Source organism: Perissodus microlepis, chromosome 15 (assembly GCF_051167445.1).
Source record: "Perissodus microlepis isolate ML-2025 ecotype Zambia chromosome 15, ASM5116744v1, whole genome shotgun sequence".
Lineage (NCBI taxonomy): Eukaryota > Metazoa > Chordata > Actinopteri > Cichliformes > Cichlidae > Perissodus > Perissodus microlepis.
Window position 1 is genome coordinate 16,786,023 of NC_140475.1, and position 24,939 is coordinate 16,810,961.

Consider the following 24,939-nt stretch of genomic DNA (forward strand, 5'->3'; position numbering starts at 1 on the left):
ACATTTTCTTGAAAGCAAATTTTTCAGTTGCACTGAACACTTACCGGCTCATAACTCTGAAACAGAGATTTATACCACACAGAAGTATTAATTTTTTTAACACTTTTAGTATGTTAAATATAATAATGTTACTGAGTTTTAGAGACGCTGGATGGTTGTTGATTTTCTGCTTTGCATGATTGCAATATTCACATGTGGTGTAATTAAAGCACAGATAATAAAGTTAAAATTACTTAGCAGAAGGTAAGTTTAGTGGAAAAACTAAAAATATGTCTCCCATCATGTTATTAACCTGCAGAATGTGAAGAAGTGAAAGACGTGACAGCAAAGCCGATAGAAGAGAAGATGATGGAGGTGGTGAAGGACAAAGACATCGCACCTCCACAGTCTACGCCCAGCAAACAGGAAATGACTGAGGAAGACCTGGAGGACTGGCTCGACAGCATGATCTCCTGACCCTCAGGGAACTTGGTCATGGCAGTTCAATCGCTTCAACTTCCATCCTTCGAAAAATTACGTCCACCTGGAAGTTTATGATGCTAAAGTTTGATGCTTCCTCGTTTCACATGGACCTGCCCCCCCGTGCTGTAAGAGAGGCAATATGTTTTGTTTTGGAGGAGTAGAGGTTGGGACAGTACATCTCGAACATTTGTGAGTGTATGTCAAAACGTTCCTGGAGCACACCCTGTTTCAGAGAGAATTCTCTGTTCCCTGTGAAAGTTTTGACTCTGGAGTGTTTTGCTTCAGAGGATTGGTGACAGACGGGTAGTGAAAGAGGTCACAGACGACACGTTTGGTTCACTGCGTCACTTACTTTATTCATTTTCTCCCCCTCATCAAAAAAGAAGTGCAGTTTACCAAAGCTACTACATACATATAAATGGCCAGACAAGAGCGGGTAACCAGTTTGTCGTCAATAAATTCTCAACCCAAGTTTTCCTGTTTAATTGTCCGTTTGTTGTGGGGTTCCTCTACTGTAGAAACAAGTGCAGGTGGGCAGGACACCACAGTTCAGGAACAAAACCAAACTAAGCAACATTTACACAAGGATCATCTAGATATTATACAACAAATATTTCTTTTTCTTTCTTTTTTAAATGTAAAAGCCCAAAACTAGCTTTACCTAAATTTGCTTATAGCTAATCCAGAACAGAGCACTGCTTGTGTTAGGAGGGGCAAAAATGATATTTTTTTCTCTTTTGCATAGTTTTTTTTTCATAAGGCACATCGGCACTTGATAAACACCTAAAGTGAGAGTTGTCTCTGGTCCTGGAAGAACCATCTTCATGTCATCAGACAGGTTTGAACCAGCTTTGAAAGGCAAATCAGGTCTCACTCATTGGATGTTAACTAGATCATTACTAGCAGCACACATCCATTCACTTGTGGTTTGGGTAGGAAGTGACAGTAACATCCTGGCGCTAATCTAGAAATTGTGCATATTCCGACATTCAGTTGTCATGCTGTAACCCTTCACAATTATCAGATGTCTACAAACAACAAATTGTGCAGCAGGTTGGGGTTAAGCAAGTGAAAAAAGGCAATGTGAATCAGAATTAAAAGAATTATTTGCATAAAAGAGGCGTAGTGGCAGGAGACTATTTCAGTAACAACGAAGAACACGCAAACCCGAAATGTCCAATCGTCAGTTGTAAATCTTAGAGTCGTTATGTTTTGCGTTTGTGTCAGAATTCAGATTTTTTTTTTTTCCTCTTTACATTTTTCGACACTATGACGGTGTGTGTGTGTGTTCTGGTAACAGGGTGAAGTCAAGTTCAATGTCTTTTTTCCAGGTAGAAGCAAAGTGGAGATTGGGGTTCAGAGCAGCAGACAAGGCGGCCCGCTCTAACCCAGCTGGTCCTCATATTGCTTACGGAAGCAGTCTCCAGTGGGGAAGAAGTCCCAGCATCTCTCCTGGTACATCTTCCACACGTATGACTCCTGAAAAGGGAAGGGAATGATTTAAAGGGGCCACGACTGCACATAGTTTTGGTTATACTCATTCACGGTTAACTGTTTCGAGTAATATGGCGAGATCTTTTTGTACTGTTCGGTCTTGCTGACCTCTGTCCTCAGAAAACTGTAGGTAAATCTGGCCCTAACAATCTGCGTCATCACAAAAACCTCCTTTGGCTTTAAGAAGCTACTGTCGTGCTTTTACTAAAGAGGCGCAGAGTCACCTTTGCAAGTGAAAGACGTGGACACAGGTGTTTCTGTGGCTTGCATTATTGCATGCATGCATGCCAACGTAGAAAAAAGCACATCTTATTTTGAACTTGATGTGGTTGTGATAGTTGCCGCAAGGACTGTTCATTTATTTGAAATGAGAATGGGAGAGTGGGAGAGACTGGGTGCGTATCTTGCACAGGTGGATGCCTCAGAGCTCGGAGTGCAGTGCCAGAATTTCTCCTGGAACTCTGGGTCCCACATGAAATGGATTAACTAATAATCCCAATACAAGACACATAGATGCATCTTGTTTTAGAGGGAGTGGAGCAGTTTTCAGTGCTTTAAGCTTGGTCACGTTTCTACATAGAGATCAATATATTATACAGACATCTCTGTTTGTCTTTTATCAACAGTGTACACTTTTTTTAGACTCCTATATACTCCTACACACCATATTGAAGTATTAATATATTAAAGTGTGTTAGTTTGTTTGATTAATGTCTAAATGTTATGATATGTAATATTGACTATAGTAATTATCTACAGTGTCACACCGCATGCAGAAAATAAAAGCGATGTGCATTAAGCCACATGAACGCACTCTAATTTGCCAATCACATGGCAATGACTCAGCAGACAGGGTCAAGACAATTTCTGCTGCAATATTTCGATACTGGTCAGAATTTAGCATGAACAATGTGAAAGTATCCACCCTGTCTCATATCAGTGGGTCAGCCCGATGTTGATGGCTTAATAGTGTGGGAGATATTTTCTTAACACACTTTGGGCCCCTTAAACCAACTAATTTGACCACCACAGCATGCCAGAGTATTAGTGTTAACCATGTCTGCCCCCCCCAATGTGTCACTGACCACAGTGTACTCATCTTCTAATGGCTGCTTCTAACAGCACATCATGCCATGTCTCAAAGTCATTTTGAGCTGATTTCTTGAATGTAACAATGAGTCTAATGTACTGAAATGGCCTCTAATGTTATCAGGTCTCAATCTAATCCGGAACTGACAATTTGAGATTCATATCATGGGCGTGTAGCTGATGCCATCAAGTAAATATGGAACAAAATCTGTTGGCAAAGGAGGGTCCAACCTGGTACTATCAACGTGTACCTAATAAATAGTCTGTGTTCATTGTTATAACAGCAGATCGGCCGTTACACAGATTACATTTTTATACAGTAGAACGGGATCATGACGCAGCCCTCCTCTTGATGAATCCTGTGCTCCACCTGAGTCTCAGACCTCAGGACCAAACGCAGTCGGCAGTAATTTCTAGCAGAAGATTTCTCCCTTATATGAAAAACGTTCAGTTTGTCTTATTTATTTATTTTTTAAAGAGAGGAACGTGTGTAAAATCTGTGTTTATGCAGTACTTTTGTTAGCACAGTCACTCGCTCATGCTCCCTCATCAGGTCTGTCTGTTCTCGGCCCATGAATAGACCGACTACATTCTTGTTTATAAATCGGTGGCTTGTAAGTAGATTAGCCTCAGAACTTTTCCTTCACGTCATTACGTTTTTGCAATTGCACTATCATGGTAATAGGCCTTGCATAGTAAATCTGGCCCTTTGTGTCACAAATTTCAGATGGTCTGACTGCAAACGATAAAACACTTGTTTGGTTGCATAATTATTTTCCCTAAAACATAAATACTATGATGATATATGAAGTTATGAAATAGTTTCATCCCATCTGCAGTGACTATATATCCCGTCAGTAGACAGATTAAGGATGTAGCTCAACGATATGTCAGTGATTACACTGTTTTTGTGACTTATTCACTCCTAGTAGCTGAATGCGATCCTTTGCAGCTTAAAGGAATAACAAGTGCAAGCTTTCTATTTCTTTGCTAAATTTGTATCATAAGAAAAAGTACACGAACATCAAACAGAAAACCAAGTTGAATCTCAGGTGCACAACAATAACAACTTAATATCAGAAGTCAAAGAAAGCCCACGCATTGCTTCTTTCTCCAGCAAAGCTGTACCTTGTGCAACATTTCAACCCACTTGATATGTTGCATAAGTAAACCTACTGAAGTTAGAGTCTGTTACATTCCAGTTTTTCCTTTTGTTCTTTTGAGATTGGTCACAGACGGCAGATTATGCATATCGTGTTTAAAATGACCAAATACTACAGACTGGTGTTTGCTCACATACCTGACCCGTATGCTCAGTCTCATCCTTGTTAATCAGATACATCAGGAAGAACCTGCAGACAGGAGGCACAAGTGTTAAAGGGGGAAAACTTTAGTCACATTACGTTTGGTCATATTTCTGTACTTACAGGTAGTTGGCTAGGTTGTGTTCTTGTAAGGTGTGAGTTTCAAAGCCATGAGGCGTCCGGTCAAAGTAATCATTCCCAATTCCACAGATGAAACATTTGGTCTGGAAGACAAATGAGTGGGAATCGAAAATTAGTGATGACTGTCATTATCCTGCCAATGAGATTTCTGCTAATCATTTTTTTCTTGTGAAATATGTTAAGGAAAAAGAACATACAAATGAATAATAATTTGAATTATTGAAAGCTAAAATGGAAACAAATGCACAATAGATGCAAAACAAGAAAAAAAGTTTGCCATACATTCTGATCAAGTCACCTTATCAACATTTAAACAAGTATTGACCAAAGTGTCGTACAACTGAGAGAATAAAACAATTGGAGCAATAAAACATTATATTACAGACAAATAGGAGAAAAATGTCTAAATTAATTATTGCCTGCAGTTATTTGTAATATTTATTCTCAGTTAATTTATCAGCACATTTATTTATTTGTGCCAGTTTTGTTCCTCTGCACAGTGTGGCTCACAGGAATAGACAATTAATTAAGTCTGTGCCACAAGGGGATAAACTAACTAATGAAGAAAACACTCAAAAACAATTTGAGTTGGATTGACTGACTACATGATTATTACATCACCAGCAGCGTAGTGACCAGAGACCGTTTAAAGTCAATGATATTTGTCAACTTCACGCAACGATGGGTGAAATAATCACCGGTGATTCAAAGTCAAGTTAAACTTTTCTCTATTTTTAGACAAACAATTGAACTACCAATGAGAACACAGGATGCCGGTGATTAAAGTTATGATGGGGTTGTAAAAGCATTAGAGGACAAACAGGTATCAAAGGTTTGTTTGCGACCAACCATCAGCTAAAGAGCGATGGAGGCAAATAAATCGCTTCCTGTGTTCATGCTCCTTAACTCACGTAAAGCAGGAAGGGAATACTGTCACTTACTCAAGGATTTCCTTGGTCAGCTGAAGCAACAATATAGCTGGCAACAGACAGCTTGGTTAGAGCAGTCTTACCTCCATGTCTTCTTTCACCTGCTCCTGTTGGTCTCTCAGCTCACCAAAGGCATCAATGATTAAACCTGAAGAAAGGTGCAATGCTCTGTTAGAGGAGCATGAGAAGAAAACAAAGACCTGTGTGGTTTTTAAGTTAAACGCAGATAATGAGAAATAGTTTCATGTACCCTGGATGATGGCCAGCAGGATGACGATGACAAAGAAGAAGAAGGTGATGTCGAACAGGATGCGGTAGAGCTCGTATGGGTCTCCAGCTGGGTCCTCTAACTCATCTCCAATACCTCCTCCAGCTCTCACACCCACGTACATGTGGAACATATAGCACTACAGAGGGGCAGAAACAGGCATTAAAGGAAGCTACACCTCATTCAGTGTTGGCTGGGAAGTATGAAAGTGGAAACTTCTCTTTTTTCATTCTATATTTCAAACTACAAAACATGGCTGAAGACTGAGTGTCACTGGAGCTGCAGCTGGAGGTTCTGAGCCATCTATTAGAGTAAGGTTAAAAAAAAAGGAGTCATCAAGGTCTACGTTTTTCAAAAGATTATGAAAAATCATTTGTAAGCTGTTACTGTACTTCCAGTATAAAGATTCTATTTAGAGGCTTCATTTGTAAAAACATTAACTAGGAAATAATTTATAAAAGATAAGAAAATGCTGTCCAATAGACATCTTCTACCTCTGGACCCTGAACAAGGCTAAGAGGCAAACATGTTCAAGTCAACCATTCAAACTAAAAGTCCCATGTTTTTTCTTTCAGCTCAAAATGTGTCCTTGCTGAGGAATGAAGTCTTTCATTTTCACTACCACAAAAGAAAGGTATTTTTCAATTTTCAGCCACTTTCACATGAATAGGCACCGGAGGTAGTCAGACATACCGTCATCATATCGTCGCACTTCATGTCGGGCTCGTCTTCATCCTCGCTCTTATTGTAAAACTTCCTGAAGAAGTTGAAGGCCACCACGGTGTAGAGATAGACGACCACAGCCAGCAAACCCACAGTCAGCACGAGCTGAAAGGAGAGGAGACTCATTTTAATTGGATACATTTTATCTGAAATTCTTTTAATCTCAGTGACGATTAGAGGCAACAATAGAGGAGACAGACTCGTCTCAGAGGCACAATTGGGGCCTTCTTTTTTTGTTTGACTGTAAATTTTGAGAGTAATTTTTGTAGTAAAGTGTCAATGCTACTGTGGGTTTCTATTTTTTTCTCAAATAAAGTTCTGCACTAAAGTACTTTCTTAGCTTTCATCAGTATTCAGACTTTCAAGACCTTCAGAAGTGCAAGACCCAAGGTTTGTGCCATCACACATCTTTCCCCGTTGATGCTTTGCATATGTATACCATCTGTTTTATATACTGTCATTCAGTCCAACTGTCGAAACTGTTGAAAAGAAGCAAACTTTAACTCCAGTCTGACATATTTCAGAGTGTTAATAGGGTCGTGCCCTGTCTTCCTACATTAGACAAAGATGAAGCCCTAACAAGCCTTGGCAACTAAATGCCTGAACTGATGAGCCGACAGAATCAGACCATCATGTTCTGCAGAAGGCTTCGTTGAACATCCAGTAAAGAGACAAACGGCAACAAAAAAAAACAAAAAACAAAACATTATACTGTCATCCATCTCTTTGCTCATTTAGCAGTTAGTTTTTAGGCACCTCCTGACAGCTTTTGGAGTCAGTAGGAATGGCCTATTCCTGAAAAATCCACATGAATGTTCCAACAACCTCAAAATAAAAGCAAAATCTTGTGTCCTTAACTGTTTTATGTCTTTTTATTTATTTCTCATGACTGTTTATCTAATATTCCATGGAGCAGATTTCTGAGCCATTCCTTGTTTGTATTATTTTCATGATCTGATTATATTTATATTCAGTATGAGTCACGATGCTAGTTCTTGCATCCCTGTTTGGTCTCTGTTATGTATCATAGACTCAGACAAAGATTGTTTGCTGAAACAAATACATTTTATACAGTTTTGAAACTTTTTAAAGATAAGCCAAAAATGCACCAGGAACCATTTCTTTCATTGTTTGAGTTCAAGCGAGTAGAACGCTTGTATTGTGCGATTGTTGCTTTTCCTTGAACTCTGGCTCCCTCTGCTGGTAAAACTACTTGCCTGCTTGCCATTGTGAGTAACAGATGACAGGATGGTGCGAAGGGTCTTGAATCCCATGGCGATGTCCAGCAGATGAGCAGCAAAGAAGAAGTTGTTGAAGTGTCCAAAAATAGACATGGTGGTGTACCAAATGAGATACAGGAAAGACTGGAGGAGGAAAGGGTAAATGTTGTTTTATGAGGCTCTTTTTGAACATCACACTGATGGTAGATGTGATGTGGACTTAAACTTACATTGTCAGTCAAGACCACGCCCAGTTTCCAGATGTGGTACTTTGTATCAATGGAGCTCAGCCTGTTGATGACAAAGTGAAAGGTGTTTGTGTTTACATATATATTTAAACTCCTCAACAAAAATTGAGTTTGTACTTGGTCAAGTCATGTTAATAGAGATAGATAATAGAGAAGGTACAGTTTTGTCGTTTCTGTGGCAGTTCTTGCCAACGACCAGGTGCATCTCTTCAAAATTGTTCATCTCTAGTCAAGGAGTCTTAAAAACCCTCCTTGACTGTACTCTATTACAACATTGGAGTCACGTAATGTAATATATAAATGTGTTTACTGCATGCGCATCTCTGAAGGAGGAATAAGAAAACAGGAGGTGTGTTCTCACCAGGAGACCAGGGACGCTTCTTTCTCAACAGTTTCCACTGTGGGGTCAAAGTCCAAAGCGCTCTTATCTAGGCCTAAAAGCTCAGCAATGCGTTCTGCTCCATAGAGATCACCATATTTGTTAATAACCTGCACATATAGAGGAGCACAGGAGAGAACAGGTTCATTAGTTAACTTTAACTAGCAATGGAAAAAAAAACAAAACAAAACTGAATGGCATGCAACTGTGTAGTATCTAATGTAATGCACAACTGCCACCAGAGGGTGGCGTTAATGTATCTATAAGCTGTTCGCCAACCACCATTAGAGGCTCTTCCTACACCTCCAGCTCCATATTTTATTCTTAAGTTGTTTTGAGGGCAGCTTTGCATGATTCACAGTTCAAAACGATCTTTATTTATCTTATTTAAAAGTCAACACATACATAGTCATCTGACAGTGGGTGGGATGGGGAACAATCTTAGAATAACAGGCGAATAGCTCCCAACAAATCATGAACTTTATTTTTGCTTAAAGTGGCTTTCTATTACTCCAAGCTGTGGGTAAGAAAGTCTAAAGTGTTTGAGAGTTTGTCTAGTATTTCAGTTTAGAGAAAGTGACACTAGTTACCCTTAAAACACAAGTACCCTCGGGGGGTATTTATTCTCCATATTTAGCCATTTTGTAATTTAGAAAAACAAATATGTGTTTTTTCCATATTCAGTGTGAGCTACACCGACATTAGTCTAATCGCGCTAAAGGGTCAAGCTTAGAATATAATACAGCCTGTCAACCAGCTTCCCTGACATAGAAGATTAAGCCTAGTCCCAAACTAAAAAGAAAATTTAAAAAAAATCATTCAAAACTAGCATGAAAAGGTTTTCAATTTAAGAATAGGCTTAATCCCACCTTAATCCAGGAAAATGGTCATCTCATTCCTCCACACTCACCTTGCGCTTGATAAATTTGTCCCAGTAGTTGTTTGGGAAGGATCTGTAATGGAAAGTGAACAACAGAGACTCAGTTCACCTGTTGTAATATTGTCTAATATTTAACCCTAATATCAGATATTTAATGATCAGACAATTAACAAATGGAGACATAAATGAGAATCAGAAATCCATGTGGAATTGGTTTATTTATCAATCAATCTGGGCTCAATCTCCGGCTCATCCAGTCCATGTGTTAAAGCATCCTCGGGCAAAATACTGAAAACCAAGTCGCACCCAATGCATTTATCGGAGTGGGAAAATTTAGATGAAGTGCTTGGGATAGATAAAAGCCTGGTATGAATATTTATGTGACTGGGTGAAGAAGACAGTAGAAAGCACTTTGTGTGCTATAAAGGTAACAGTCTGACCTCCAAAAGTTGATTCTGTTCATCTGGAAAACGCTACGTCCAGATGAACGTATATTTATATACAATTTTTAAACCAGATATATCCAGATAATTTCAAACAAAATCCAAACCACATTTTTAACAAAGCCACAAACTCACGGGGTGTTGATGACAAGTCGATCCCACTGGCCTTTGATATCATCGTCAGATGGCTGCTCAGTGATGTACAGCCCATCAAATTCAAGCTTTCTGGCAATTTCCTTCTCCCTCTTAAAAACCACCAAAGGAACCTGAAATCAAAACATTGGGACAGTAAGACTGCATCTTTTAGAAAGTGACCATTTTCAGCCAAACAAAGGCATTCCTCACCTTCAGGCAGTAGTACCCGACCAGGCAGACGAGCGAGATGACGGTGTGGAATATTGCCAAGAAGCGCAGCGTTGGTAACATGTAGCCGGTGCTCTCCTGAAGCACAAACTCATCCATGTCAAAGAACGTGTTCTCGTCATCCTCTTCGTCAGCACCCCAGCGGTTTTCATCATCAGTTTCTTCATCACTTTCACCAGTGACCTGAAGCGCAAAAAATAACTTGTACACTCACATAATGAATATATTGGGACATTTTTACCAGATGTTTCCAGCTTTATCTTTGCATTTTTTTTTTTTTTTTTTTTGCCTTCTATGATCATTGGGAACCCCTCCACTGATATGAAGCTTTTCAGGAGTTATTGATTGATGTCTCTCTGCTACAACACAGCACTGAACATGCTGCTGTTTTAAAGGCTGTCTAAACAGACTTTTTTATGAAAGTTTTGGTCAAAGTTTTAATGACTTGTTTTAGACTTCCTTGTTTTGTGTTTCTTATTTAAGTGGCAGCGCAAATTCACTTGTGATATTCATGTCATGTCACCTTTTGTCATTTTTCAGTTTTATGGAAATTCTGTGAAAATCTGCGCTCCACTTGGACTGAAACTTTAACGCTTGAGTTACCTTGTAGAAGAGCAGAATGAAGTTGATGGCAAAACACACAAACAGCGCCAGGAAGCGGAGGTTATAGAAGTTACGAGCCAGGTAGTTCTGTGAGGAAAGAAGTTTCACAGTAAGACTAACTATTGATAGCTTTCAAAGTGTGCCCACATTTTAGAGATAACCGCATAAGGAATGAAACCAAATATGATGACTTACCAGCGTCTTGTTCAGATAGACATCCAGAACTGCAAAAATACTGGACATGAACGCAGGTGCTGGCTCTTTAGGCTGACTTGACCTGGTCTTGGGCTTCTCCTCTGTCACTGGCTCCTTAGCCTCCTCCTCCTTTGGTTTATCCTCCTTCTCTTGGTTCTCTGTGCTGTATTTATCATTTTTTATTTGCTTTTTAAGTTAATTTTATTTTGATTGCAATTACTTTTAATTTCACTTAATGTTACTCACTCTGCTTTTTCTGGTTCGTTCTCAGGAGTTTCAACCTTCTTGGCAGCAGCTTTCTGCAAAAAACAAAAACAAAAAAAACATTTATATAAGATGAGAGGATGGATGGAAGGGGAAATTAAAGGCAGATATCTAAATTGTGTTGGTGACTATGGACCTTCTTATGATCAGTGGAGGGCTCAGCACTCAGCTCGCAAACATCCCCCAGGCCTGGCTCCACATGTTTTCCTCCTTCTTTTTTAGGCGCGTTCAGCATCTCCATCATCATGTCAACCTCTACAATGTCCCCTGTTGGTGCCATGGCTATGTCCAGGTTTCCTAATGATTCTATAGCCTCCACTTTCTCTCCCTCTATCACATCTCCGTGGATGCCGAACTGAGTCGGGTCAGGCATGTTTCCGAGGATGTCCGTCACCTTTATGTTCTTGGCTCCCTCGACTAAACCTCCACCAAACATGGAGGACCAAATGACGTGGAAGAAACCAAAGATGAGGCTGTAGATACCCTTAAAAAACCCAGTGAACAGCATCCAGAAGAAGGCAAAGAAGCCTGTGATTATCTCCTTGATGCTCAGCTTCTTGAGTTTCTTCAACTTCTTGCGCATGTTTTTAATGGAAAACATCTGGCGGACGTGTGCAATCTTGCTCTTGACTGAGCGACATGCGGTGGTGAAGGCAGAGGCAGACTCCAGGGCGTGCTCTTCCTCTGCAGTCAGCTCCTCCAGGATGCTGTGTCCATCTTCCTCTTCGTCCTCTTCGGGCTGTTCAACCACTTCTGGCTCAGAGATCTGTGAGGCCAGCTGCATCTCAAAAATGGTGTCCTCGCAGAAATTCACAAACATCTCCATCTTCTCGCTCTCTCCGCCCTCGTTCACCACGTCAAAGATGAACTGACGCTTGGATTCTTTCACCTGCGGCTTTTCCCACTGCTCGCGGCTCGACTCGCTGATCTCAAAGTAAACCCTCTCGATTCGCTTTGCACTGCCCATGATTTCAATACGACCCAGGTAAGGCTCAAAGTAACTAAGCACACTTTCAGCCAGATCTAAGAAAGTGGCAAGTCGGGAGTCATGCGGCATGTGTTCAGACAGGTTGGTCAAAAGGACAGCCACGTTGAAACCGATGTCTTTGGCTGGCTCGTGGAACCGCTCCACAAACTCCTTGTAGTTGAACATGTCATTCTCGTCCGCCTCCACACACGAGAGCAAGAATTCGATCTCAGACTGGCTGTACTGCTTCTGGCTCTCCATGGACTTCTGGAACTCCTTCTTAGAAATGATGCCTTTACACTCAGGGTCATACTCCTTGAAGTTGTCAGAGGTCGTGAGATCCTTCAATTTCAGGAACATGTCGAAGAACTTGAGAATCATCTCCACATTGCTGGAAGACTCCACCAGGGTGTCAACCATCTGCTTTCCAATTGTTCCATTAACCACATTACCTGGGAAGTAAGGCACACATTTAATAATCATACACAAAGACAATGACATATGTACTTAAAAGACAACTTTTTTTGTACATGCGTATTTAGTCTTTAAAGCCCAATTATTTTTTTCTGTTTTTGGTATTTTCTCCAAAATTACATTAAAACTTCAGGCTCTTACCCTCAAGCAGAGACAGCAGCATGACCACCATGTCTTTCTGTAAGTCCATCAGTTCTTTCAGCAGCTCAATCTGACTGGCATCCTACAAGTACATGGTCAACTATCATTCAGTGGTTTGTCTTAAGCAATTAGCCATTTGCACTCAATGTTTGGTGTTATGGCATATGTAAGTATCATAATAAGAAATGACATGTTTTCTGCTACAAAACAAACTACATGCTGTGGCTGCAATGCTCTACTTAGCGATGCACCACCTCACAGAAATGAGAAAGTCTATTAGCCTGTTACAATTGTACAAGTTGCATCATACCTGAGACAGCTTCATCTGCATGTTGGCGAAAACATGCAAGAAGCCCACCACTGCATCCCACAGTCTGCTGTGTGCTAAACTCTGCTGGTTCCCAATACATGGACCCTGCAGGAAAAAAATACAGTGAAGAAAAAAACATCATGAAATATTTTAATCCCGACTTGACAAACTCAACAGTGCTGACCGAGAGATCAGCATCTTACCTGGATGTACTCAGTCAGCGAGTTAAATATCTGCTTTGCTACAGATAACGCTTTGGAAAAGTTTCGCTTTCCGGTTTCATCAATTACTTCTTTGCCAGAGTAGTACCAGTAGAAGTCACTGATAGATTCCTGAAGGAGAACCACAGTGAGAAACAGGTTAAACAAACACAATAAAGATGGTGACGATCATACTAAAGATGGATTCAGCCCTCAGTTTTGTGCTTTAATCACCTGAAGACGGAGCAGATAGTCCACAGTGCTGATAATGATGTTGACTGTGGTTGTGTTTCCAGTTTGGGTTCTCAGAAAATTCTGGAAATCTGAAAGATGAACAAATATTCTCAACGCCTCGATGCTTTTTTGTAAAACCGGTGCAATAAACTAAACTTGTGCAAACAAACTGTTGTGTTTCCGATGAAAACGTGCATTTGGAATAAACTCAAAGAGGGCCTCACCTCCATTGTGGCCCTCGCACAGAAGTTGCAAAAACCGGAAAAGATCTTTAGTAAACTCATCATTCTGTAGCACCTTGGAGCCTTGAGAGGAAATATTTTGGTGAACACAGCTGAAACTCTGCAATACTTACTGGTAACACTTCATATTGTAGTCCTTGTAATAAGTGTTAGTTAACAGCAGTAAGGCTCTTATAAGTCCTCCTTAAGATGTTAATAAGATGTTATATACATAGCATACTAAACAATAACATATAATAATGTATTATAAACTATGAACTTAATAGCCAACTATGTTTTCTTTGCAACTATTGCATTTAATGTGAGAACAATGGCTTACAAGGTTAGTAAATATATTATTATTAACTTATTAATAATGCTTTTCATTTCTCTGTCTTTCTGTCCACTATGTTCTTAATAAAGTAGACATAAAATAATAAAAGCTAGCTTAAAAAAAAACAACACATACACTGTAAAAGGTGGTTAATTTGGGTTGCATAATGTTAATAATCATTCTGTCAGGAGTTACAAGCATCTTATTATACATTAACTAACACTTAATACAAGAACCTTATTATAAAGCATTACCTTTTAATTTCAACATGAGAAGGAATAATAACAATAATACTAATAATATGTGAATCTCCCTTCAAAAGCAATTAATATGACACAAGCAGGACAGGTTTCATGTTCCAAACATTTTGAAGTCCAGGGCCTTTAGATTGCAGATTCAAAACTGAATCCAAAGTGCTTTTTTTTTTTTTTTTTTTTTTTTTTTTTTTTTTGGAAAAATGCTCTTTCCTTAAACAACAGTGAAACACTAGGACATTTCCATAAGCTGGAGGAAGCCTGATAACTTTCACATGCAGGCCATGACTGGGCCTGACAAAGAGCGGACAGACGGGATTACCTAATTCACTTTAAAAATCAGCTAGTCAACAGAGCTATATGAAATGAGCACAGTACAGTTCTTTAAGCATATAAAACCATGTGAAAGTTAAACATATGTATCATAACCAGCTTTGTGAAATAGGCCCCAAGTAGAAAGCAAGACAAAGCTTTTTAAGGCTGTGGAATGATCCACAGACCTTCAAGTCAAACCCTTTGGAAGAGGCACTGATAGCCTTAGACTGACATATTTGAGCATCAGTAATAGGATTTGCATTAGTAAATGTTAACATGAAGGGAATGGGAACAAATATCACAGAAAAGGACAGTCAGTGGATTCTGAAGATCCACTTTCTGTGTACTCTAACAGTTGGCATGCACAGTGTCTCCCTACAGGCATCTGGGGAAGGGCAGGGCTGGGTACCATATAAAGCAAGGAGTATGGACCACAGATATGGAGGGGACATTCAGGGTGAAAGCATAGCCATATCAGCATGATCTAAATTTGCTATTTACCCCGCTCAGTGTGGACTGCCATCGATGGGTTTTTAAAATGACAGGAAGGAGACGAACAATACACGAAGACATAAGCAAAAAGAGAGGACATTGAGTTACAATACCAAGAGATATGAATATATCAGCTACTAGTGAAAAACAAAGACATGCAGTTAAAAAGAAATTTGTCTTCTGACGGGGAGAAAGGAAAAAAATTAAAAACAAAAATCATAGGCCTGGGTTATTTCTATGTACCATCTAATAAGATGAGGACCAAATAAGAATTCAGTCATGGTGAAAAGTTTGTAACGTTAACAGACACGAGTAGTAACAGCGAACTGTTAAACACAGAACTCAGTGGAAATGTTTAGCAGAGAACTGAATGATGAACAAACAGACGTTGTTTGATGTGAGAAGCATCAACTGAAGAGTGCTTTTGTTGGACGTTAGAGAGAGATGATAGGTCTTGTTTTAATGCTGGACCATGTCCTCTAAGACTAAATATTTTTATTTAACCTAACCTTCATTAAGAAACCCATACAGTAACCCAACATAATCCCATATCTTCCACTGTATAAAGTCCAAAAATATATATACAAATGTAATTTACTTGTACTTTGATTACTGCAAAAAAAGACATTAAAGACACCACACTGACAAGCAGCAAACTATTTCTATTAATCAAAATTTACATCCATAGCAATGAAATTTTGATTTCAAAGGCCATACAGAAACTATGAATTAGCATTAATTAAGAGCTTTCAATAGATGCTGATGTTAAAGTTGGCATGGTTCAGCATTAGTTCAGTGAGGGGTGGGGAAGGGTATAATCTTCTGTTGGGTGTAATCAAGGATAATATCAGGTGTTTCAGCAGCAGGCGTCTACTCTGAGAACCTCAAGAGAAACCGTTCACAAATATGGAGTTTGAAAGAGAAAACAAAGTAGATGTCACTCAATGCATCTAATGAAAGTCCACTTCACTTACTAGAACCTTCCTCTGTCACCATGCCGAGTCCTTCTGCTTTGTTCTGTCTCTCAAATGCATTCAAGTCCAGGACACTAGGAGAAGAACCTCAAAATCAAATATGAGCATATGAATCATGCGTTTGTTTCCAGGAAGAATAATATCATAGTACCGACCTGCAGGACTGCATTAGTCCTGAAAGACTCTTGAAAAAGCCTGCATCTCTTTTTTCTTTCAAGTAATCGAGCATTTTCTGCGATGGGTGAAGTAAAGCATTACAGTCTTGTCAAAAAAATTTAATGTGAAATTAAAGTCATAAACTGGCTGTATGCACACACAGTGCAGAATGACCTCACCTGCTGAACTTGCACGTTGCCTCCATTTAGGATGGAGATGCCCAGTTTGAGGGTGCAGGTCACCATGGGGCCCAGACGACCTGATAGCAGAAATTTAAGATAAAAAACAAAAAACAAAAAGCAGCCAGTTAAGGCAATTCATAATCTCTACAAACAAATACAAGCACGCACTTTTCTAAATATAGTTACAAAGTGCTTTACAGATCACAAACAGGTAAAAATAAGGCATGAAAAACTTAAATGGAGAAGACAAGGAGGACAACTTAGACCTCAGAGGATTAAGAGCAACCATTTTCTGCTGTAACACTGCTTCGGACACAACAGTAAATCAGCTGCGTAGCTGAGTGAGAAACAGATCGTTACCTTTACTGGCGCTGATCATCTGCAGCACCATTTCAGCAGCGCCACGAGCGTGCAGCCTCGCCTGCTGATAAAGGATCTTCTGCTTTTCCATCTCCTTCTCCTGAGGGACGAACACACACATACAGTAATGAGGAAAGCTACATTTGAAGGAGACTGACCACCTTTGCTACCAAGCCCCCACCAGGGTACCTCGAATGTCTTTTCTTTCCCTTCTTCCTCTTCTTCTTCCTCATCCTCTGCACAGCTCTGAGAACACAAAGGCTCGCTTCAGGGTTTGATTTCATTTTCCAGCTGCCTAGATTTCATTTGCTGATAATTGATCAATTAAACTTGAAAGAACACTACCTTTGCCATCATGTCTGCATACGCAATATACAAAGGATCTTCTTCCAAGTGACTGAGAAAAAAATTAAGTCATGTTGTGTTAATATCATATATTCTGCTGGTTAAAGTACACAAAACGGACAAATTGATATTAATTAAATGTTAGACAATTATCACAGCAGATACCTCAAAAATTGGCCAAAGACAAACTTGGATACACAAAAATTCAAACAGGCCACGGGGCAAAATATGTAATATGTGATCTGGAAGTGAACTGCCCCTGTAAATTTAGGATTAAAAAAGTTTGCTAATTGCCTAAAAGTAGACTCATAACCATCTCACCTTCTTTCTGTCAGAGCATTGTGGCTGAAGTGGAGAATGAGTTGGTGGAGAGGGTCGGGCTGGATCTCAGCCACCTCCTCTTCCTCCTCCTCCACAATTTTCATTGGTGTTTTCTGCACAGGAGTGAACTATTAGCTCTGCTCAAATCGCATCTGCTTACTACTCAATGCACAAGACCTTTGATTCATTGACATCTTTGCAAACTCACTGACACTTTTACACATTTGTCCAAAACACTGAAATGAGTTGTTAACATTCACCTAGTACCAGCATGCAGATGATTTTGATTTTGATTTTTTTGGTCCTGGTAATCCATGAATAGGACAAGACGTTAAGAGTGACTCATGAACAACGGAGTTGGAACACATTTTCAAATGCATGCATGTTACAGCAAACAGATGCAAGCAGTAAGCCGTTGGGTGATATGAATTTGAACATGGGGAATGATCCAGACGGCAAAGGAGCCTAACAAAGAGGAACTGTCAAAACGACACAGTCTTCGAGAGTCCAAACTAATCTGACAGTTTGGTCAAATAAAACTGACAATAAATTAATAATCATCCAAAAGGAACAGATTATAATCTAATCATCATGTATTTAAAGCTTTAATCAGTGAGAAACCTTTTTTTTTTTTTTTTTTAAATGAATTTGCTGCACATCTGCAAGATCTAATATGAAATGTGATCTTCACATGACTACGCGAGCATGCCACTGATGTCACGGCCACAGAAAGTACTGGAATTTCACCTTCACACTCACACTACAGACTTACAGAGTACAGCAAAACGACAACTGATGGGTTGGATCCAGATCGGACAGCCAAACAGCTAGTGACAGTCTCCTATTGTAGTGAAAGGCCCTCCTTACCACTGCTGTCAGAAAGGCATAGCCTGCTTTTCTAGAGCTGTGAGTGCCGGAGCTGGCCCTGTGTCTCCTGAGTTGATCATGCAGCCTCTGACCCCTGACGGACCTCTGTTTGAAGGGTTTTGCGCGCCTAGAGCGGGGGACCCTGGGTGCTTTGGGCGAGGTCCCCACCCGGGCGCGCTCCCATGGCTCAACAGGCGCAGAGCTAAAGAAGCATTCGGCAGACAGGACTGGCAGAGGGGTGCCAACGCAGGGCACATGGGGCGAGGGCAAGGCTAGCCCAGTACTTACTGCCAGATCCTGAACTAGCTTCTCCTCAAAGGAGTACTCCTCTGCCTCTATCCAAAGTCTCTCATAGGCCGGGATGAAGAAGTTGATAGCACGATGCCTGGGGAGGGGGAGGTGGGGAGGAATGAAGGGGGGTAGGGGAAGGTAAGAGTGGCATTAGGGTAGGTTCTGGTGAGTTTTTGGTGGAGACAGGAAGGAGAGATGTTGGGAGGAGGAAGGGATTACAGGAAGTGCATTTCAGGCAGGGTGGTGATTGGTCAATGTGGGATCCACTGGCTCTTCTGACTGGTCATGTTTGGTCTCTAAAATACCTGCAGTTACCTCGTCAAAGGAGCATGCACACTTTAGGAGGGTTTTTTGTTTTCTTATCTTAATGAAACTAATCATAATGTTGGAAACCAGCTGATCAACTTAACAAAATCAAGACTGATATATTTCTTTCTGCCTTTCTTCTTCTCTCCTTTCTTCATTGCTTCCTTTAGGGTTCACCTGAAATGAAACAGAGGCCTGCGGCTTGCAGTGCATTTCCACTTTCCAATAAAGTTTGTTTCACTCAATTCTCAGGCTCATTCTAGCTGACCAATCAGAATCAACAGTGCAGAGACAGTTGATTGCTAGGCAGAGATCGGTCCACAGCCTGGTGGATGAAGGGGGGAGGTTGAACAGATGAAGCATTCACCCCATAGTTTCACTTTACCGTCAGCAGGGAGAACAGGCGGTCAAAGCTGGAGGCTTTGAATGCCCTTTCCAGCCAAACCTCCCGATAGCCATTCAGGAAGTAATTATTAATTTTGTATCTGAGGGAGGATGAGGTAGTGTTATGCAAGAAAACAACACAGAGGAGAGAATGTCATTAGGGAGGTGATGAGGGGTTTTACATGGGCACACAGTCAAGAAAAGAAAAATGAGCCCACCCTCCCGCGGCTATTTGGTGATCGCTTGTTATGTACGGTTAGATTGAGACAAGACAATGTCTTAACTGGTTTATTTAAATAGAGAATGCCAATATTTAGATATTGACATTTTTTGCGTTGTCTGAAATGTTGCAGGTGTTTGGGTTTTTTTTTAACTCACCTGGGTAAATTGTAGAGTGGAGCCATGCGGAAACAAGCCACTACAGCACGTTTACGCTGTTTCGATAGCAGCTTCTGCCACACACACTTTTTATTCCTAAGTGGTTGCTCCACCTAAAAGAGGATAGTAGACATTTGTGACTATACAAGGACGCTGCACATAGCTTTTTAACTACCCTTTAAGACTGGGATTATTCTACAACCCCAATTCAATTTATTGTAAAAGAATATAGGAAAAAAATGTCCAGAAGGTTAATAACAAAAGCAGTGAGTAAGCTAGCTGCACAAAGAAATAAAATGGTATTTGAGAAACTGAAATGACTAAATGTTCTACAACATGTCAATGTCCGGTAGTGGACTGTCAATGTGTTTTTACCTGCTCCAGATGGAAGACTGCAGCAGAGATGCTCTGGACTCTGTCCACTGTATGCTCTGGGTTTGCTGGTTCCTCGCTCTTCACCACAACATCTTTGTACAGGTTCATCTGCCACTGGACCGCTGGGTCATCAGACTACAACACCAAAATCAATTATTTAAAAAAAGACTAATAAAAAAAGCACATGAAATCAACAGTTTTATTACCTAATCTACTCTAGACTACTGGAACCAATCTTACCTTGTCCTGGAGATGGAGATTCTGACGCAAATGCTCCTTCACCTCATCATCTGTGTCTTTCTATGAAGGGACATGCAATGTGGTGTTATTAAAATATGTCTTCATTCAATTAAAACATCAGATTATTTGTGCAATGCAAAAGAAAGCGCAACAGCCTGAGAGAAGTGCACCTATGAAAGAAAGTGTCAAAGTATGATGACTGCAGTGCTGATGGGAAAAAAAAGACCAAACTGACTGTAGCACAGACTACACTCTACCTGTAGACCTACCAGTGATGAGAGCAAGTTGCACTTCATAGTATTCCATATTTTTTTGGACTTGCAACTTCATCAAAGTCATCTATGATCTAACATAACAGATATGTATATGTGGACCTCTGCACGCCGTCCCTACAGATGCTGTGATCTAAAATTCTTTGTTCCAGGGACTATTTTGTCAGCTCACCAGGCTATAGCGTATCTTGGCCAAAGAGACGAGCTCCTGGTCTCCTGGGGTGCACATGTTAAGGCCGATGGGTAGCATCTTCTTCAGGGCGGCTACAATTAGAGACGTTTGAATGGAGTAGTATTCACCACGCCGGAGCTTGTGTTTCCTCTCCTGGTCCCCACCTGACTACAGAGGTTAAGAAAATATAAGAGACGTAACATAAGACGACTAATGTGAGAGCTGAAGGTAATCAGAGACTATAAAAATAATGATTATTTACTATATAACTAATATATATATATATATATATATATATATATATATATATATATATATATATATATATATATATATATATATATATATATATATATTTATATATATTTATTAAGTAAAAAAAGTAAAAGTAAAAACGGAATACATCAACCAGGTTCTCAAATCAAATTTAAGTCAATTTTATAATATACTTAAGGGGGCAAAAGGTGTTTCACCTACAAACCATTCAAAAAGATGAATCACAACCGAAGGGACCAAAGTGGAGTCTTTCACCATAAATCATTTAGCAAGCAGAGTCCTTCAAAAGGTGAGAAGCTTTATAAAAAAAAAAAATCTTCTATGAGAATTGAACCAAGACACTCTGAGAGTACCAATAAATCAAATGCTCAGCCAAAACAAATAAACATCGAAATTTCTCTGTGTCAGCTGGTTGAGAGGCTGCTGGACGACACGCTGTCATCATCTAGATTTTTAAGAGACTTTATTACGACAAAAATGTCAAATGTAAACCTAGCGTAGGTGTGAATTTAGGAGTGTGAACTCACCGAGTTGATTTATAAAACAGCTCACATTTGCATATTTGTCTTGTTCAGCACGTGTTAAAGGGGCGATTAAAAACATAATAAAAGTGCTTGTTCAAGTAAGTTTTCTTTACATTAGCAGAACCTGTGATATTGGAACATCAACAAAGGATATTCAGGTTACGCTTTTCCAAAGTGCTGATATTATAAAGGAAAGAAGAGCTACATGAATTCAGCTTAAACCCAGAGATGATTAAAATGTACTTTCCTTCATCTCCTTCATGAATAAGGACAAAGGTCATCTGCAGTCTTGTGAAAAAGAAAGTTGTTGAATCGAGATTTTAACAGGATGCATAGTCCTGTGAAAACTTTCATTTTAACATCACAGTATAATAAAGTCCCTCCTTAAAAGGAAAGAGTCTTGAATGGAAAAATACTCATGTTATGAATTCATATTAAAAGAAGCTCAAAGAATGATTATTATCATCTGATTACCCATAAAATCTGATCAGGACTTCTAACATGGTTCATTCTCAGCAAGGTGATAATATTTGTGAATACTCGTTATTCATTAAATCTGGTTAGTCTGACCTTATGACATTTTTCTTATTATCAGTTAAATCTATAGTAGGATCACGTCCAATAATAGCATGTTAAGTAATATTTCATATTTTCTTTTTTTAATGACATTTCTGACTTTATCATATTCAGTTATATTGTTGTGAGCGTCAGTTAGTGTCCAATCTTTTTTACATCTTACATCTCTCTCTTTTTTGGATTTCTTTGTGTCAGCTGAAGCTGAGTGATACAAAATTAAAACTAAAGATATTTTAAAGCTGTTCTCACACCAAGTTTCAAATCATTCTGACACAGGAGCAAGTCAAAGACCCACATCCCCATCTTTACCTTAGACATCTTAGTCTTGCCTTCACCAGTTAGGAAGCCCAAATTGTTGATTTCATTCTGAACTACAAAGTTTTGCTCCTCACGCTTAAAGTTCTGGATTCAGAGAACAAAGAAATAACGTGACGGGAATAAATGAGTTAATCTTGGTATTGTAACTATTATCATGAAAGACTGGACAGTGAGGCTTACATGTGACTTGCACCAGAGGATGAAGATCTCAGCCACCATCCTAAAGAGCTCAGTGGAGTCTCCGTCCGGCTCCTTCAGCCACCTGGACCTGGAGTGGACAAAGACATAAAGCATGTTTAGCTGGAAGGAGTTAATATTTGTCAGATTACATCTGTGCAGGACTGGAAAAAAAAACCCCAAAGCAAAACAAACAAACAAAAAAACCCTCAGTGTATTGAATGTTGACATAAAAATTGCAAAATCATTAAAATCCACTAAATAGCATTTTAGAGATGGTCAAGAAGTAGCGTGTATATATTTTGCACCTGTTGTTGTCCACATAACGAATGAGCATGGGGTAGAAAGCATAGAGGTCCCTGCAGAGCACAGCAAACTCGTCCAAGATGAGCAGTTCTGCTTCCTGGTTGTCACCTTTGCTGTCAGCTTTCAGCAGCTCCTCTTCAGCCACCACCTGCATATGCAGTGCATAAACAACAATCAGTTTATTAGTATGAACATCTTCAATAATAATCCCATCTCTCCATCCTCTCTCTGAGCAAAGAAGTATTTTTATTTTCCAAAAAGGATGTAAATATACTGAAAGTTTACACCACAACTTCAGCAGCTATTAATTGAGTCAAAAAAAAGTACTTGAACCACAGACATCACTTGACAGTGGATATAATGTGCAACTACAACAGCATGTACAGTATATTTTAAGCGCTCACCTTCACCGTCTTCTTCTTTAATTTATCCAGTGTGGGCAGGAAATGGGTTCTGAGCAGATCTGCTCCAGCTTTGCAGATGATTGGCTGAGAATAGACTGTGAATAAACATCCGGAAATTATTTTCTCGGCTGAGACGCTGACATTTTCAAGAATAAGCCAGCTTTTGCGAAAGGTCTGAGTCACAGTTTTAAAGAACACAGGTGAAAAGTCATCCCTTGGTCCCTGGAAAAAAGATGTTAGACAGCATCTCCAAATAACTTATTAGAATCCCACGACTGGAATACATTTACCGACTTCTCTAACAATAATACTGGGGGCTTACCGGCAATCCTCTTCATCCAAGGAGCATCATCAATGCCCAGGTTGCTGTTAAGGATCTTGAGGATATTTCCCAGAATGACGCTGAGGTGTTCAGAGGTCACCATGCTGCAGCACTGAGTATCTGGGGGCGAGTTCTCTGGACCTTTCTCCCACCAGTAGGACAGATAGTTACACAGCATGGGAAGGATTACCTCTATAACCTGCAGCAAATGGGCAGAAGGCTGAATGTCTGAATCAGAGTGTGTGTACTGTGACATAAGTGAGATTATCAATGCACAGCTTCCAGAGTTGATTTTATATTTTTTGCTATTTTTTTATATGTCGTATTTTACATTTATTCAATAATATTAAATAAAATACCAGTTGATTAAAAGGATAGTTAATATTTTATTTCACTTATAATAACTATAATAACAATCAAAATTAATGGAGCTGAGGCTGAGATGGCCTGACTTCCAGTGGCCTGACCTTTTATGCTTCACATTGGATTGAGCACTTCCAGTAATACAAACTAATAGCATGTAAAGTAGTCAGCAGTTGCAATAAAAAAAATAATCCAGATGTTTGTTTAATAATATTAATATCCCATAAACTCTTCTGACCTGTGGCATGTCACTATAGCGAGCACCAGACTCTGACACATCATTGACGTCTTTGAGAAGTTTGTCAAGATGAGGCATCTCTGGGCACATCTCCTCCACTGTGTCAGGCATACTCAGGACTAGAACAGGAAAACAATCGCTGTGATTAATCACAGAGATTCTATCTAAAAGCTGGCATTCTTAAAACCGCCAAGTTAATAATAGTATATGTTTATCAAAAGACATTATATAGTAACAATCAAATTAAAATAAAAATGAGGATCAGGGAGATTCTTACTGGCTCGCTCTCGAGGGGTCTTGGTGTTGAAGACTGAGAGTGGGTTGTGAGCGTTTAGATGAGGCTCCAGGAAAGCTACGGGCATGGCTCCAACCAGAGTCGCCAGGCTCTCCCCCAGTGCTGGCAGATGCCTATTTATGATACAAATCAACATGTAAATTTGCATAATGTGATATTACTTATGCAAAATAAGCACACAGATAAAGACACAAGTCAAAATGTACAAGAGCAAATTAATCTTATAGGTGGAAGATTTTACAGGTGCCAGAAATAGGCAAAGACATATTTTTTGCTTGTGTTTGTTTGGTTTTTTTTTTAAACACTTTTTTTTCTTTTCCCCTGTTGGCAATCAAAAACATTAAAACTTCACCGCTGTTATTTTTACAGTTTGACTTGGCCGAAAGTTTCTCATTCAGAGCAGCTTTTTAAGATGTTAGTTTTGGGGAACCGTTTTTAAAATTTCTATTTATTTAGTTATTTACTATTTTAAGTAGATCAATATTAAATACAAAAATGTATAATTTCAGTCAAGACCACTACAATGATTACAGAAGAAACACAGTGAAAAGGAGATCCTTGGGTGGAGGT

The 24,939-nt window shown here is 39.5% G+C and overlaps 2 protein-coding genes across 10 annotated transcripts in view; one reads left to right on the top strand and one right to left on the bottom strand.

The window, feature by feature from the left end:
- aven (apoptosis, caspase activation inhibitor) overlaps positions 1-7,267 on the top strand; it is a 41,885-nt gene extending 34,618 nt beyond the window's left edge. The window contains exon 6 of the mRNA XM_084952484.1: positions 299-7,267. Coding sequence (XP_084808610.1) covers positions 299-456 — 158 coding nt within the window. The 3' untranslated portion in view covers positions 457-7,267. The remainder of the gene's footprint in view (positions 1-298) is intronic.
- The window catches only part of ryr3 (ryanodine receptor 3), a 113,677-nt gene continuing 89,530 nt past the window's right edge, over positions 793-24,939 (bottom strand). For 2 of the 9 annotated variants that reach the window (XM_084952471.1, XM_084952469.1), the window contains 41 exons: positions 24,352-24,482; positions 24,075-24,193; positions 23,474-23,672; positions 23,152-23,246; positions 22,750-22,895; positions 22,445-22,532; positions 22,256-22,348; positions 20,571-20,738; positions 20,127-20,186; positions 19,887-20,021; positions 19,512-19,624; positions 18,153-18,537; positions 17,286-17,398; positions 16,965-17,016; positions 16,809-16,865; positions 16,620-16,719; positions 16,257-16,336; positions 16,077-16,153; positions 15,922-15,995; positions 14,957-14,971; positions 13,556-13,636; positions 13,332-13,420; positions 13,101-13,229; positions 12,898-13,002; positions 12,588-12,669; positions 11,142-12,424; positions 10,988-11,040; positions 10,742-10,904; positions 10,547-10,633; positions 9,926-10,126; positions 9,716-9,846; positions 9,168-9,210; positions 8,240-8,367; positions 7,861-7,921; positions 7,628-7,774; positions 6,381-6,515; positions 5,670-5,826; positions 5,503-5,567; positions 4,473-4,573; positions 4,346-4,397; positions 793-1,941 (listed from right to left, as the gene is read on the bottom strand). In XM_084952471.1, the coding sequence (XP_084808597.1) occupies positions 1,846-1,941; positions 4,346-4,397; positions 4,473-4,573; positions 5,503-5,567; positions 5,670-5,826; positions 6,381-6,515; positions 7,628-7,774; positions 7,861-7,921; positions 8,240-8,367; positions 9,168-9,210; positions 9,716-9,846; positions 9,926-10,126; positions 10,547-10,633; positions 10,742-10,904; positions 10,988-11,040; positions 11,142-12,424; positions 12,588-12,669; positions 12,898-13,002; positions 13,101-13,229; positions 13,332-13,420; positions 13,556-13,636; positions 14,957-14,971; positions 15,922-15,995; positions 16,077-16,153; positions 16,257-16,336; positions 16,620-16,719; positions 16,809-16,865; positions 16,965-17,016; positions 17,286-17,398; positions 18,153-18,537; positions 19,512-19,624; positions 19,887-20,021; positions 20,127-20,186; positions 20,571-20,738; positions 22,256-22,348; positions 22,445-22,532; positions 22,750-22,895; positions 23,152-23,246; positions 23,474-23,672; positions 24,075-24,193; positions 24,352-24,482 (5,689 nt within the window). In that variant the 3' untranslated portion in view covers positions 793-1,845. Of the gene's footprint in view, positions 1,942-4,345; positions 4,398-4,472; positions 4,574-5,502; positions 5,568-5,669; positions 5,827-6,380; positions 6,516-7,627; positions 7,775-7,860; positions 7,922-8,239; positions 8,368-9,167; positions 9,211-9,715; positions 9,847-9,925; positions 10,127-10,546; positions 10,634-10,741; positions 10,905-10,987; positions 11,041-11,141; positions 12,425-12,587; positions 12,670-12,897; positions 13,003-13,100; positions 13,230-13,331; positions 13,421-13,555; positions 13,637-14,956; positions 14,972-15,921; positions 15,996-16,076; positions 16,154-16,256; positions 16,337-16,619; positions 16,720-16,808; positions 16,866-16,964; positions 17,017-17,285; positions 17,399-18,152; positions 18,538-19,134; positions 19,235-19,511; positions 19,625-19,886; positions 20,022-20,126; positions 20,187-20,570; positions 20,739-22,255; positions 22,349-22,444; positions 22,533-22,749; positions 22,896-23,151; positions 23,247-23,473; positions 23,673-24,074; positions 24,194-24,351; positions 24,483-24,939 lie in introns of all 9 variants that reach the window. The other 7 variants (XM_084952473.1, XM_084952476.1, XM_084952472.1 and 4 more) reach the window with 5 other exon arrangements.